Source organism: Martes martes (genome assembly GCF_963455335.1).
Source record: "Martes martes genome assembly, chromosome: 3".
NCBI lineage: Eukaryota > Metazoa > Chordata > Mammalia > Carnivora > Mustelidae > Martes > Martes martes.
In genome coordinates, this window is record NC_137890.1 from 10452728 (window position 1) to 10467346 (window position 14619).

A 14619-nucleotide genomic window follows, 5' to 3' on the forward strand; every position below is an offset into this window, starting at 1 on the left:
GGCTCAGGTCCTGGTCCTGGAGTCTGGGGATGGGGGTGGAGTCCGGCACTGGGCTCCCTGCTGGGCAGAGTCTGTTTCTCCCTCTGACCCTCCCCTGCTCATGCTCTCTCTCTCTCATGCTCCTTCTCTCAAATAAATAAATAAAATCTTTTAAAAATATTAAGTAATTTAAACATAGATTCTGTGGAATATAATTTTCTTTACACACAATTTCCTTCTTCTGGTATGACTGCATGTCACATTCATAGTTCTGTTGCTTCTAAGCTGTTATGGGTATATATGCAAGCCAGGCATATGTGTTGTTTCTGGTATTACATTAATAATTTTTTGTATTATTTCATCTTGAAATGCTAACATTTTGAATATACTGAGTTAAACAAAATGGATTAGTGGAATTAATCTCACTTGTTTTTACTTTCTTAGGGTGGCTACTAAGAAACTTAAAATTGTGTATATATGGTTCATTAGATTTCCATTGGACAATGCTCCTCCATTCTGTAACTTTTTAAACTGGTAATTTGAAAATGAGATTATACCTTCCCACAACAGAAAGGAGAAATGATTGTAGGTTTTCAGATTATACCCCTAGACCTATTTTATAAACATCATTACTGATGAACTCTCCATTTGCAATGGATATAATAGAAAAACACTGGTATATGCCCAGCAGAAAAAAAAAAAGGAAATATGAAATACTCTCATTTTATTTTCCTTGACTATCTGAGGAAAACTTGGTTTTAATTATTATATGAAGAAATAGATTAAAAGCTTATAAAAATTCTGGAGGACCTAGAAGTATCTTCAAGAGTTTTTGATGTTTATGTGCTCATTCTTCAGTATAAATCACTTCATTTCAAAATACAGGGTTCTCCTCCTTTCAGATACACGTATCACTAGCTCTACACTTAAAGTTATTAACAATGATTAGAATTTTTGTCCATGAATATGACTTTCCAGACGTCAGAAAAGAAAAAGACTTAAAGCAGCCATGTGGGTAAGTTGAAGTAAGAGGTTGTGCAGTAGACTTAGCTGATCAATGAGTTATTAGTGACGCCGGGAAAGAGAGAGGTCAAGCAACGGGTGAACAAACCTCTGAGAGAAAGGAAATCAGGAACAGTCTGAACTGAACCTTCTTCTATACCTATCAATAGGTGGTACTATTGGCCTTAAACAGCGTAGGAAAATAAGGTATTTCCTTGACTGGAAAGAAATGTGCTTGGTGAGCACAATACTTTTGGGAGTCGGTCTTCACTCTCACAAGAACTATGGTGGTTCTGTATCCAGAGAGATCAAGCTGCCATGTTGTCTAATAGAGAACAGATTCTGCAACTATCAGAAAGTTGGGAATTAAAGAAAATTGATAAAACAGCTAAGAAGGCTGTCATATGAACAAAGTCTAATTCAATGCAGCCTTAGAGAAATAAAATCTAAATTTTGAAAGTACAGAAGAAGCAGATTTGTTTTGTTGTTGGAGATTTTATTTATTCATTTATTCGAGAGAGAGTGAGTGAGGGAGCACATGGTGGGGGGTGGGGAGCAGAAGCCAACTCCACACTGAGTGGAGCCTGATACAGGGCTCCATCCCACAACCCTGGGTCACCATCTAAGCTGAAACCAAGAGTCGGATGCTCAACCGACGAAGCCACCCAGGCGCCCAAGGCAGATTTACTTCTGAAATTACAAAATGCAAGATGACTATCCATGTGCTCATCCACTCATCCATTTGTTTGGTAGCTGAGCCTTTCCATGTGCCAGGAATTCAGCAGGGCAGTGCTAACTGAAGGGTTAATCGAAACTGAAACCTTTGATCAATTAAAGGAAGTTAGTAATATGACATTCGTTATCCAAATGATGGTACACGCCAAATTACAGTTTATTTTTTAAAGAAATTAATGGATAGGGGCATCTGGGTGGCTCAGTCGTTAAGCGTCTGCCTTTGGCTCAGGTCATGATCCCAGTGTCCTGGGATCAAGCCCTGCGTCAGACTCTGCTCAGCAGAAGCCTGCTTCTCCCTCTCCCTGTTCCCCTGCTTGTGTTCCCTCTCTGGCTGTCTCTCTGGCAAATAAATAAACGTAACCTTAAAAAAAAAAAAAGAAAGAAAGAAATGGATAATATTAAGCTCATGAGGTTTACCAATGAAAACCAGGAAAGTAAATAATGTGATACGACTGAATTTGATTGGATGAATAGGGAGCTAATTCCTAAAGCAAAGGTTTGTTTTCTACCCAACTATTTTATCATCTAGTCAGATAAAGACGCTAACTGCTACTTTTCATGTAGCCACAGGGATTCAGTAATAAAACTAAACAGGTGCTAAGTACTCACATTTTCTTAAGTAAGAAGCTAGACTAGCTACCTAATAGAACATGCTAAGAACTACAAAACCAACAACTGCCCATCTCCCACCTCAAAAGAATATGAAAGAAATTAAAAATTAATCAGTGGAGGCTGAATTGTTAAGCTAAGAACTCAAGGTTGAACACTTTTAAGTGAAAGGCATTTTAAGAGAATCACTTGGTTTTCCATGCATCTCCTGGATTTTGAGGGACATCTACATAAGACTAACGATTGTTTTGGTGACAAAACAGAGAGAAGAGTATGATGAGGCATGCACTGATGATTATTTCTTGTGTCCCAATGTGGACTGTGCAGAAGAGGCCCAGCCTGGGTCATTATGAGAGACCCTGCTCAACAGGAAAATCTGGAGGGATGAGAATCAGGGGGAACAAAGTCAACTGGAAAAGATAGAACAGGCTTTAAGGGTTCTACAGGTGAGAAATTCTCCCAAAGCCACAAAAAGCGTCCTTGAAGACACCTGCCAACTTTAGATGTTTGCCATGTCCCCAGAATAATGAATGACAGGTTACATTAGCCCGGGTCATTCAAGTTCTTCCTACCATGTTCCTCCCCTCCTTACCTGAAACTGCAACTTTGGAGAGAGCCCAGATGGCAAGTAAGAAGTGGGAGAGGATATAAAGCAAGAGAGAAGAAAGCAACAATACTCTCATCTTTCCCAAAAAATTTCTGTCTTGAGGAGGAACTGAGGACAGGAAGAGAGGTTATACCAGTTTTGACATTACAATGAACTAGATTTTCAAACACACCCCCTCCTGGGGTGCCTGGGTGGCTCAGTCCGTTAAGCATCTGCCTTTAGGTAGGTCATGATCTCAGGATCCTGGGATGGAGCCCCACATCAGGCTCTCTGCTCTGCAGGGAGTCTCTTTCTCCCTCTGCCCCTCCCTGTGTGCACTCTACCTCTCTCACTCTCTCTCAAATAAATAAAAAATAAACACACCTTCTCCCAAGTAGAAAACTGATTGCATACTCCCTTGTAGCAAGTATATGACAGAACTGTTTATGATTTTATGCAGAGGAGGAAAGAATAAGCTGAGAAAATGGGTTTGAAAACAGAGTTGTAAATAAATAATTCTTTTAAAAAAAAGTTTCTTCTACTTGCACTAGAAAAGTTCCATTTGTGCAGTAAAGTGGTTACCTGGTTAAAAAAAAAAGGAAGGCCAATTATTAGGAAGTACCCAGAGTGTTTTCTCAATAACTATCTAAATGAATCTTGTTCTACAATAAGGTACCACTTCACAGCCATTAGTATTGTTATACTAGAACAAAACCACCAGAAAAAAAAAAAAAAACTAAACTAAAAACAAGCATTGGTGAGTATGTGCAGAAATTGGAATCCTTGCACAATGTTGGTAGGACTATAAAATGGTGCAGCCACTGTGGAAAACAGTATAGTGGTTCCTAAAATATTAAACATAGATTTACTACACGAGCCACTAACAGAGGATCAGGATTCATAAAAATACGAACTTTTATGAATCAATAAGAAAAAGAAATACTCCAATAAAAAAAAATGGGCAAAAGCCATGAATAAGCAGTTTGTAGAAGAGAAAACAGGAGTGCCAATAAATATATTTTTAAAATGCTCATTGTCATTACTAACCAATATATGTTAAATCACAAAGAGATACCACTTAAACCCACCAGTCAGGAAAAACTTAAGTAGTCTGATTACCAAGAGTTACCTAGGATGTGAAGCCAAATTGTTAAAGGCACAGACTCCAGGGTCCAAATCCTGGCTCTTCCATTTATGAACAGAATGCCCTGGGTGAGCAATTTACTATTTTTAAGGCCTCAGTTTCCCCAACTGCAAAATGCAGGATAACACTAGTACATTGGATTGGTGTGAGGATTAAATACTTTGATACAGATGAATCGTATAGAAGAGTCAGTGCCTGACACAGTAAGTGTACAATTAGGTTTTCTTATTATTCATATGAAATATTTGATAATAATTATAATTCTTGATAGCAGCACTGTTGGCAAACACATACATTGGTAGTGCCACAGAGGAAAAACCCTTCAGCATTACTGGGCAGGATTAAGAATACAGTTCCTGCAACCAGCTGTTCTATTTGCATATTCCTCGAAGAAACCCTTATTTCAAGAAGAAACACACACAGAAACATTCATAGAAGCAGTGTTTGTTCTGAAAACAAAATAAGTAACACAACATTTACCTAGGAGAGAAAGAATAAATTGTGGTATATTAACGTGACTTAATAACATATAGCATGGAAATAAAGAAAGCTACACGCATCCAATGACCAACCTCACAAACACGAGCAACCCCTAGAAGCCCAGAGAGAGTACGGCCGGTGCCAACGATGTAAACTCAAAGAGATCAAAAGCTAACAACATACCGTTTACAGTATGGATATGTAACATTCCTAGAGAAGACTAAGGGAGGGGCGCATTTAAAATGTATTTAAAGTGCAATTTAAAAATTGAGATGGTAGTTCCCTCTAAGGGGCAGGAGGAAGGATTTAATTAAAGAAGAGCACAGAGGAAAGGCAGTAGTACTAGGAATGTTTCCTTGTTTAATCCAGATGGTAAATAATCGGGTTTTTGTTGTGTTCTTTAGCTTTTATACAAATTAATACATATTTGTGTACATAAAATATTTAGTAAGAAAAAGTTTAAAAGTAAGCACAAAAATCCAGGAGGAAAAAAACCCAGCCATTATTACTATAAAATCACCCGAAGAACACTTGTGGTCAAATCCACCCCCTAGTTCTTCTTTGAAACACACAGTAGCGTTTTCACAGCTATTTGTTTGGAGGTACGGAGCTGAAAGGCTCGGGCAACTCAGCCCAGGAAGTCAGCGCCAAGAAAAGGGCGCCAGGCACAAACCCTGAAGATCCGCCCGGGCTCACGGCAAGCGGAAGAGACAGCTACAAAGAACACTGTGAAGCCACCATTCATTCTCCTGTCTTTTCAAATCCCTTCACCACAAATGCTCTTGTCCGGATGGAAAACATTCTGAGAGAGGATGATTCCCCTCCTCTGTTTCTGGAACAGGCCCTAACTTCTCTCCCTGCGTCCAATCTCACTTTCCTTCCATCCTCTCTCCACAATGCAACTCGAACCAAGCTCTTCCTAAACTCCGACGCTCTCCAGACCATCGCTTCCTTCGGGAACACTCGTCCACGGATCCACCGGCCAAGGATAAAGCCGAGGCCACACTGTGTCATCAGCAAGGCTTCAAATGACTTGGCTCCTACCTACTTCACTTTTTTTGCTCAGGACACCCAGCTCGTTCTCCGACTGCAAAGGCTGGAAGAGGTGGTTCTCAGACCGCTTGCCCTGGCCCAGCAGCAGGAGCATTGCCTGGGAACTTACTAGAAACGCACACGAGCCCAGACCAACCGGACTGGAGCGAACTCCGGGGGGGGGGTCCGGCCGTCTGAACTTTATCAAGCCTTCTGGGTAATTCTGAAGCACACCAAAGTTTGAGCATCACTGGTTTAAACCATGAATGAAAGGTAAATTATTATTTGAAGAACTCTGATGGAGAAAACCAAGAAGTACTATATAGCACAGTGGTTAGAAGCACACATTCTGGGGTCACCCTGCCAAGGTTCGAATTTCTGCTCAGCTTCCTCCTAAGAAGGTAATCACAGAACAGCTGCTTACACTGCCTCGGCAGAGCAGGACGCTTAACGGCGTCGTTCCCACAGCAAGTCTGCTCGGACTTAAATCCCGGCTCTACCTGCTACCAGCCATGTGACCTTGAGCAAGTCACTTACCTTCTCTGAGTCTCAAGGGCCTCATTTACGAAAGTGCCAATAATAGTACCTACTTCATACATCTGCCGTGAAGATGAAATGAGTACAACTGCACTGTGCTCAGAACTGCACCAGTACAGATATGCAGTAAGTACTGTGTAGTATTTATTCTCATTATGTTATTAATTTCATGGGGACCACATTATGTTTTGGAGATCAAAAAAGTCAACTAATGTTCCTAACAAGTGAATAAACACTAATGTTCATAGCAAGTTAACATTAGGAAGGAAGAATTTTCCTCAGAAAGTTTCCTTGCTTTTTTTTTTTTAAGGTAAATAAGTTTGTTTGGTTTTTATCCAGTACACCATTTATACCTTTCTGAGTTTATTTCCTTCCAATGAAATAGTACTTAACTGGAAGCAATGACCTTTCCAAAGAGTTGGGGGGGGGGGTCCTGCCTTGAGGGGGTCACTGAGTTCAGATTAATGCCTTTTTTAAAAGCAAAGAACTTAGAAAGAATGAAAAGGGATTTACTGAACACTCTCCCAATGACAGGGAAAATATTTCTGGGAATTATTCTAAGTACATATCCAGTATTAACATAGCTAGAACAAACTCTCCATATAAAAGTGCCATCAAGTTACCTATCTGCAGTCACTGACAAGGAAACTGAAAATATCATGAAACACCAATCTGGACAGCAGGACTTCCTCGCTCTCTGCTCACTGCTAGGAGATCATACTGCATCCCCTGACCGGAATACGCACGTCTGGCCACAGCATGTTCAGTGCAGAGCACATTCGACTGAACATAAACTTGTGTGACAAACCCAGGTTTTTGGAAGAGAAAATAAATGGACCTACATAATGTGAAATTATGCAATGATATTTTTTCCAAGGGTCTCAAAGTGTTCAACCTCATCATTAGAATATGAAAGAAAATATAAGAGAGAAAAAATATACTGGGGCAAGTTACAAAACTGAAGTCAAAATATACAGCTTGTTCCTGAGAATTCCGTATTTCTTAGACCCATAAAGATAATATGCCAATTAAGCCTGGCTTAGAAGTTAGTTTAGTCATCAAATATTTACTGGAGGTTTCTGGAATACCTCCCTCTCTAATAGAGGTATATATAAGAATCTGACATACAGAAGTCTTTATCTGAGTCTCTTGATGTCTCTAGGTTCTAAAAATCAGTTTTCTGTGCAAAATCAAGTTAGGGCAACATAAAAATATTTTTGTTAAAAAAAATAACAACAGAAAGAATGAGCATTATTTAATCCTATGGGGGGTTATGACTTTTATTTGCATGTGATCACCACATGTTACACAGTGTTCTTTGTTTTGTTTTGTTTTCCCTGGTACTATAAAATTCAACTATGAGGTCAGCTGAAGAAAGTTTGGCAGAATCTTTTCATAGCTCCTTTAAAATGGAGGTCACTGATGACAAAGAACATTCAATCAATTCTGGGTTTCAAGTCATTTCCTCGATGCAAGAAATCTTACTTTGGAGGGAAAATAAAGGTTAATAAATTGAGATTGCTCGATTTTTAAAAGGCATCAATGTGTTCTGGCAAATCAATACATAGCTCACGTTTCTACTGATCCAGTGCTATACGATCTCAATCACATGAAAAGGAAGGTAACAAATCATATTTTATAACCAAAAACCCACAATGGCAACAAACACTGCTATCTTTAATATTTTTAGAAAAGCGCACAGGGTGCTTCATTTACAACAAAGTCTATAGTAGGCAATAATTCACTAGCCTTCCCAGATTGCCGGGAAAAAGAAAATATTGATTCCTCTGAAGACTTGCCTCAAGATCCTCCAAAGAAAGAAAAAATGTTTTCCATCATAAATGTAGGATATGCATAATATGCAGCTTCCCCTACTATAACTGTCAGAATTAACCTAAAGGCAGCTGCTGGTAAGGATTCTGGACTTGCAGGACCCCTCGAAGTAAACCGTCAGAACGTTTACCTGTATCGTTCTCTGAGTGCCATCGACGTTGACAGACAATAAGGGTGAAGCCAGGTTCCACGTGCCGGTCACATTTAGTTTCGACCCATCAACTTCCACCTGTTGTGACACCAAATAAGACTGTTACCAGGAAGAAAGACAGAAAACCGATCTCAAGTTCACTGCCGCATACAAAGCAGCAGCCATTCTAAACAGATGGCTCCCAAACAACCTGTCATGTTTACTGCTCCCGCCATGAAAGACAGGGTCCAACAGGAGTCTCCTTAGCCATCTCTGGGGAGAGGGGAAGGACCTGGGCACAGCTGCCTCTGGGTACTGAGGTTTCAAGCGCTTTCCAGTAAGTAACAAACAGCCTTCTAACTCTAAACCTATCTGGACATGCTACATTTACTGCAATTAGACAAGTAATGCATATAAATTCCAGTGACATTTTGCAACCCACACATCAGGGCTTGCATATAATATCCTCTCCAAGGACCAAGAAAGAACTTTTTCTGTGTTCATTTTAATGAAGGACTATACATTGTTATCTTCATTAAACAGAAGCTTTAATTAGGCAAAATTCTTTGGTGTTGAATATTAAAAGTCCATTTGAACTTCGCAAAAGTTCTGTCACATTTTTGTCGCTCACAAATGACTAATTCCATCAATTTATGACAATGCCAAAAATACCGCCATAATCTTTTAAAACAGATACTGTTAAGAGAAAAATTCTAATTTCCAAATAAATAATGTAAAAGTAACTGAAAGAAAAAAAGCAACGCTAAATTAAAAAGTATTGTTAGTTACTGCTTCCTTTTCACTCACTGATTCCCCAACTCTACATATGAGAACTAAGAAAAAATATCAGTATCATTTTAACTCTACAGTAAAAACCTAACAAAGGGATATGTGAGTTTGTCCAAGGTTCAAAATAAAGCGGCAGCAAAGTCAAGACACGTGATCCCTAACGATTCCTTTACTCTCTCTTAATACTTACTAAGAGGCACACACATGTTACCATTTAGAAGAACAAGTGTGCCCATCGACATCTAATGGACTTTACATCCATAGATGTCTGGCAAAGGTGCAGTCATACAGTCTAGAAGCTAAGATGTGCTGCTGGCTACGTCACGAAATACCAGTGGGATAGACGTGATGTACTCACTTGTGCTTCCAGGCTCAGCAGCCTCTGTGTCCACAGGGCACAGCTCAGTAAGTAGGAAGAAGGAATGGCTTGGGTCTCACCTAACATTGCTGTTTTACTCAGTTAGAGCTGCTTACTAAACTGGAGCATTACCCTCTCTGAACCTTAGTTACCAAATTAAAATAGAGTAAAAACAGCTATCCGAAGGATGCTGTAAGATTAAAGAAGTTAGCATATAAAAGGTCTACCAATATTCCTGTCATGTAGGTCCTAAATATTTTCTCCCTTCTCCTGTCCCTAATGGTTCCACCATCCTTAAATGAGTTTTAAAAATAAGGTCGGATAATCATACTATCTCATAAATTATTTACTATTAAAACACTAGATGATAAAGATCTGAGAAGCATCAAAATATATATTTTAAAATTAACTATTTAGCAAATTAAGTATCTCCTTATGTAATGAAAGATTTCCAAAAGAAGCTCCCAATAGATAAGTTTTACAAATATTAAGTGCTAAAAATACATTTTAAAACTGAGAAAAATATTTGCTTTGACATAGCTTCTAAATTTAAAAGATTAAAATTATAAAAGTTTTTTTTTTAAAGATTTATTTATTTATTTGACAGAGAGAGATCACAGTAGACAGAGGCAGGCAGAGAGAGAGAAAGGGAAGCAGGCTCCCTGCTGAGCAGAGAGCCCGATGAGGGACTCGATCCCAGGACCCTGAGATCATGACCTGAGCCGAAGGCAGCGGCCTAACCCACTGAGCCACCCAGGCGCCCCAAAAGTTTTATTTTTTAAAAAAGAAATTTAAAGGCTATATGGAAACATTTTTAATGATAAGCACTTAAAATTTGTATTTGATATAAATTTTATTTTTTTAAAATATTTTATTTATTTATTTGACAGAGAGAGAGAGAGAGATCACAAGTAGGCAGAGAGGCAGGCAGAGAGAGAGGGGGAAGCATGATCCCTGCTGAGCAGATAGCTTGATGCGGGGCTTGATCCCAGGACTCTGAGATCATGACCTGAGCCAAAGGCAGAGGCTTAACCCACTGAGCCACCCAGGCACCCCTTGATATTAATTTTAAATCAACAAGGGTGACAGAATGAAACTGTAATTGTCATCTTTAGGGCTTATCAGGGGGAACTGAGGAAAAACAAACGAATTCACTCAAATCCTGTAGAAGAGAAAACAATTTACTACAACCTAAGAAAAGAATTTTTATGAACGTGGAAATAAAATGTGACACACCCATATAACAGACTATCGGTTGGTAATAAAAAGGAATGAAATGCTGGTACATGCTACTTATGTGGCTGAAGCTTGAAAAAATGCTGACTAAAAAGCCAGTCACAGGAGACCACACATTACGTAGTTCTGTTTATAATGAAATACTCAGAAGAGAAAAATCCATATAGAGCGGGGGAAAAAAGGTAAGTGGTTGCCTTGGGCGGGGGTGGGGTGGGGTGGGGTGGGGTGGGGTGGGGATGGATGGAAGGATCGAAGGGTGACAGCTATGGCGTGCACGCTTTCTACTTGGCACGATGAAAATGTTCTAAAAGTGACTGTGGCGATGATTGCTTGGCTCCGGGAATTTACTACATGCCACTGAATTGTACAATTTAAATGAATAAATAGTATGGGTGTGTGAATTATATCTCAATAAAGCTGTTAAAAAAACAAGTGACAGATGAAAACAGATAGTAGGGGTTTCGCTTTTTTAAAAAAATCAGAAGCACTATTTCATGAGAAATTAAAGACCTAAAAAACAGATCGATATATATACATCACGTTCATGAATTAGAAGAGGCAAAGATTTCTTGGGACATAAAAAATACAAATCCTACAAGAAAAAAATAGATGAATTAGACTTCATCAAAGTTACAAATTAGAAAGACACTGTTAAGAAATGGGAAGTTGAACCACAGGGTAGGAGAAAATATTTGTAAAACACGTAAAGGACTTGAATCTAAAATCTATAAACAATTTTCAATAAGAAAACCAACTGAATTTCTCTAAAAATGGGTGAAAGATTTGACCAGACATTTCGTCAAGGAAGAGAGATGGGTGACAAGCACATCACTGAGTGGTCATTAGGAAAAAACAAAATTAGAATGAAATAGCACTACCCCCCACTAGAATGGCGAAAATGGAAAGAAGTGATAATACTAAGAGCTGGCAAACACGTCGAGCAACTGAAACCTTTACACATTGTGGGTAGGAATGCCAAATAGCAGACCTGCTCTAGAAAATCCCGGAGAAGTGAAGACATATGTACAAATACAGAGTGCTCACGAATGTTCACGGAAGCCTGTTTACAACAGCAGAATATATATACACAGAAAGTTTATATTCACCTCAAACTGGAAAAAACCCAAAAGTCCAATGAACCAATTATAATGGACAAATATGGTATATCCACACAACAAAAAATGAGCAATAAGCATCTCAAAAGCATTATGCTAAGTGAAAGAAGGCAGACACACAAAAGGACATATAGAACATGAGTATGATTCCATCTACAGAACATTCTGGAAAAGGCAGAAATCAGGTTGGCAGTTCCTAGCGACTTTGGGTATAAGGATATGCTTGACTAGGAAAGGGCATGAGGGAATTCTATGGAGTGATGGAAATGTTCTAACTCTTATTTCTGGTGGTGATTATAGGACTATACAGATTTGTCAAAACTCAATCAAACCACACAATTAAAGAGTAAATGTTTTATTGAATTTATACCTCAATAAATCTGACTTAAAAACAAAAAGAGGGTGGTTCAGTCAGTTAAGCATCGGACTTGATTTTGGCTTAGGTCATGATCTCGGGGGCTTGAGATCAAGCCCCACAGTGGGCTCTGCACAGTGAATCTGCTTAAGACTCTATCTCTCCCTCTGCCTCAGCCCCTCCTTTCTGCTTGCTCTCTTTCAAATACATAAATCTTTAATAAAATAAAATGATTTTAAAAACAAAAACAGAGGGAGGAAAGTCTGCCTCTTCCCAAACTGAAAATGGTATTTTTTAAACTAACTTTATCTTCCCTTACTGATAAATTAATTTCTCTCCCCGCATCCTCTGCTATTGGATGAGTGGATGTGAATGTTAATTTGGGAAGAAAGACAGAAGGAAATTTCCTTCTGGAGAGAAACATGGGGGGAAAAAGTCCTTTTCAAGTCCTATCGATTACATGAAGGAAAGACACAGAGGGAAGATGAAAGTATCAGAGACCAGGGATCAGAGTCCCCCCCATTTCCTTTCACATGGACCCCTGGGAACACGTAGGGGAGTAGAAATGGAGAGAGATATGTGAAAACATCCTGACAGGTATCAGATACCCTAAAAATATCTAAGCTGAAGGTCTACTTCTGGAACATCATCTAGGAGAGACTGTAGACTTGGTGTCATGACATTCCTGGCATGGTGTGTGATCAAAAGTGTAGCACGGATGGAGGAAGAAACTGGATAGATGACCCAAACACATCATGATAGGAGTCCAGAAGTTTTTACCTAGCTTAGTGAAACGACAAAGTCTGGGTCAGGATAAAGACAACATAGTACAGGGGACTCTATGTCTATAGGCAAAGAGCAAGCAGGACTATGGGTGGCAAAGGCCTCTTCCATGACAAAGAGGACGAATGAGCACCTGACTGTCATGGGTCCAGGTCCTTACAGCCTTGTAAAGACACGGCGGGTCTGAGTTCTCCTCCCCACCTCTACAGTTATGAGGTGAGTCCAATCATATACCTAAAGGCCCCTTTTACCTGCACCCAAACTCCACACCACAGGGGTAGCTGGAGTAAGGGAAAGAAACCCGAAATACCATGGTATCTGAAAGACACTGCCGAAACCAAAGTGTTGGGGTGCCTGGGTGGCTCAGACAGTTAAGCATCGGCGTTTGGTTCTGGTCATGATCCCAGGGTCCTGGGATCGAGCCCCACGTTGGGCTCCCTGACCTGCAGGGCATTTGCTTCTCCCTCTCCCTCTACTGCTCCCCTTGCTTGTGCTCTCTTGCTCTCTCTGTCAAATAAATTAATTAAATAAATTAAATATTTTTTAAAAATTCTTAAAAAACAAAACCCAAAAAACTCAAGTGTTTCCTTCCCCTCACCCCTTACTAAAGGCAGAAGGCTTCTGATTCTGAGGAAGATTACATGTTGGACAGACACATCTCCTTGCACACCTGGGAAGTAATGAGCATAATTTTGTGATGTCACTATATAACTGAAGCAAGGAAGTTATCAGAGCTCCAAATCATTAACTCTGAAGCATATCTGCAAATTTTAAATATGAGAAAAGAACATGCTGTAAACCATCATGTGTCTTCTCAGACCTCAAGCCGTAAACAGCTTTCACCAAGAAACATAATTCAGGACAGAATATGCAATGATACTATTGATGCTTTCACGAGATGAGTGAAATCCAGATGTAAGTGTAGGCCATTAGGAGAGGCAGGGAATGTGAACATTTTAATACCTTAGGAAAGATCAGAGCCGACTGACCTGAAGAATTCTTGTTACTGTGTCATGTGTATTGTCTACACCTAATTCTTCAGCCTAGGGGGAATGAAGCAGCAGATACGGAGTGGATGTGGCATTTCACTATTACAGCACTGAGAACCTGACATAAAGCACCACCCTATCTTTTCCATGCCAGAACCTAATGGGAAGTGAAATCTAGGACAATGGAAATAACAGATTTGATGAAAGGGTATCAGACTAACAGGCCTAACAAGGAAAAGCTAAAGGCTGCCCATGCTTATACACAGCCAACGACCCTCCTGCACGTAACGATCAGAAAGGAACCAATCCTGGATCTTCACATACAATTTGCAAAACATACTTTTATCAAGAGAAAAAGGTAAATTAAGAGTATTACAACACAAGAAGAACTCCTCGGAGAAACACAGGAAGAGTTCAGATAAATAATTCTGCAAAGTCTCAAAGACAACCATAGGAAACATGACTCCTCTTTTAAAAAATGAGCTCAAAGAAGAAAAACAAAGGTTCAAAGAACAGATCATACAACAACAGAAGGAAATGAAAATCAAGCTGGTAGAACTCAGAAAAAAAATAAAGAGAAAAATAACATTATAAAGATAAAAGCCACCTTAAGAAGCAACCAAAAATAGAATCAATGAGACTACAAAGAAAGATAAGGACGTGGAGAAACCATATAAAACAAAACAGACAAGACTAGCAATATAAAAATTTATAGAGAAGACAACAGATATGGAGGAGGGAGAAATGGATCCAAATAATATACAAATGACTTTTTCAAAAAGGCTTATAAAGAAAAAAGAATAAATGAAAGTTCAAAGATATGATGGGATAAAACTTTTGAAAATAAATAAAACCTCGAATTTGTGGAATGATGTTGTTTATGGAACTTTAGGAAGAAAGACAGTTTTATGTGGATATTTAGGCAAA

General features: G+C 39.2%; 1 protein-coding gene across 2 annotated transcripts in view; it reads right to left on the reverse strand.

Moving 5' to 3' along the window:
* PCCA (propionyl-CoA carboxylase subunit alpha) overlaps positions 1-14619 on the reverse strand; it is a 403819-nt gene that overhangs the window by 87414 nt on the left and 301786 nt on the right. For both annotated transcript variants that reach the window (XM_080798184.1, XM_080798183.1), the window contains one exon: positions 8068-8166. In XM_080798184.1, the coding sequence (XP_080654310.1) occupies positions 8068-8166 (99 nt within the window). The remainder of the gene's footprint in view (positions 1-8067; positions 8167-14619) is intronic.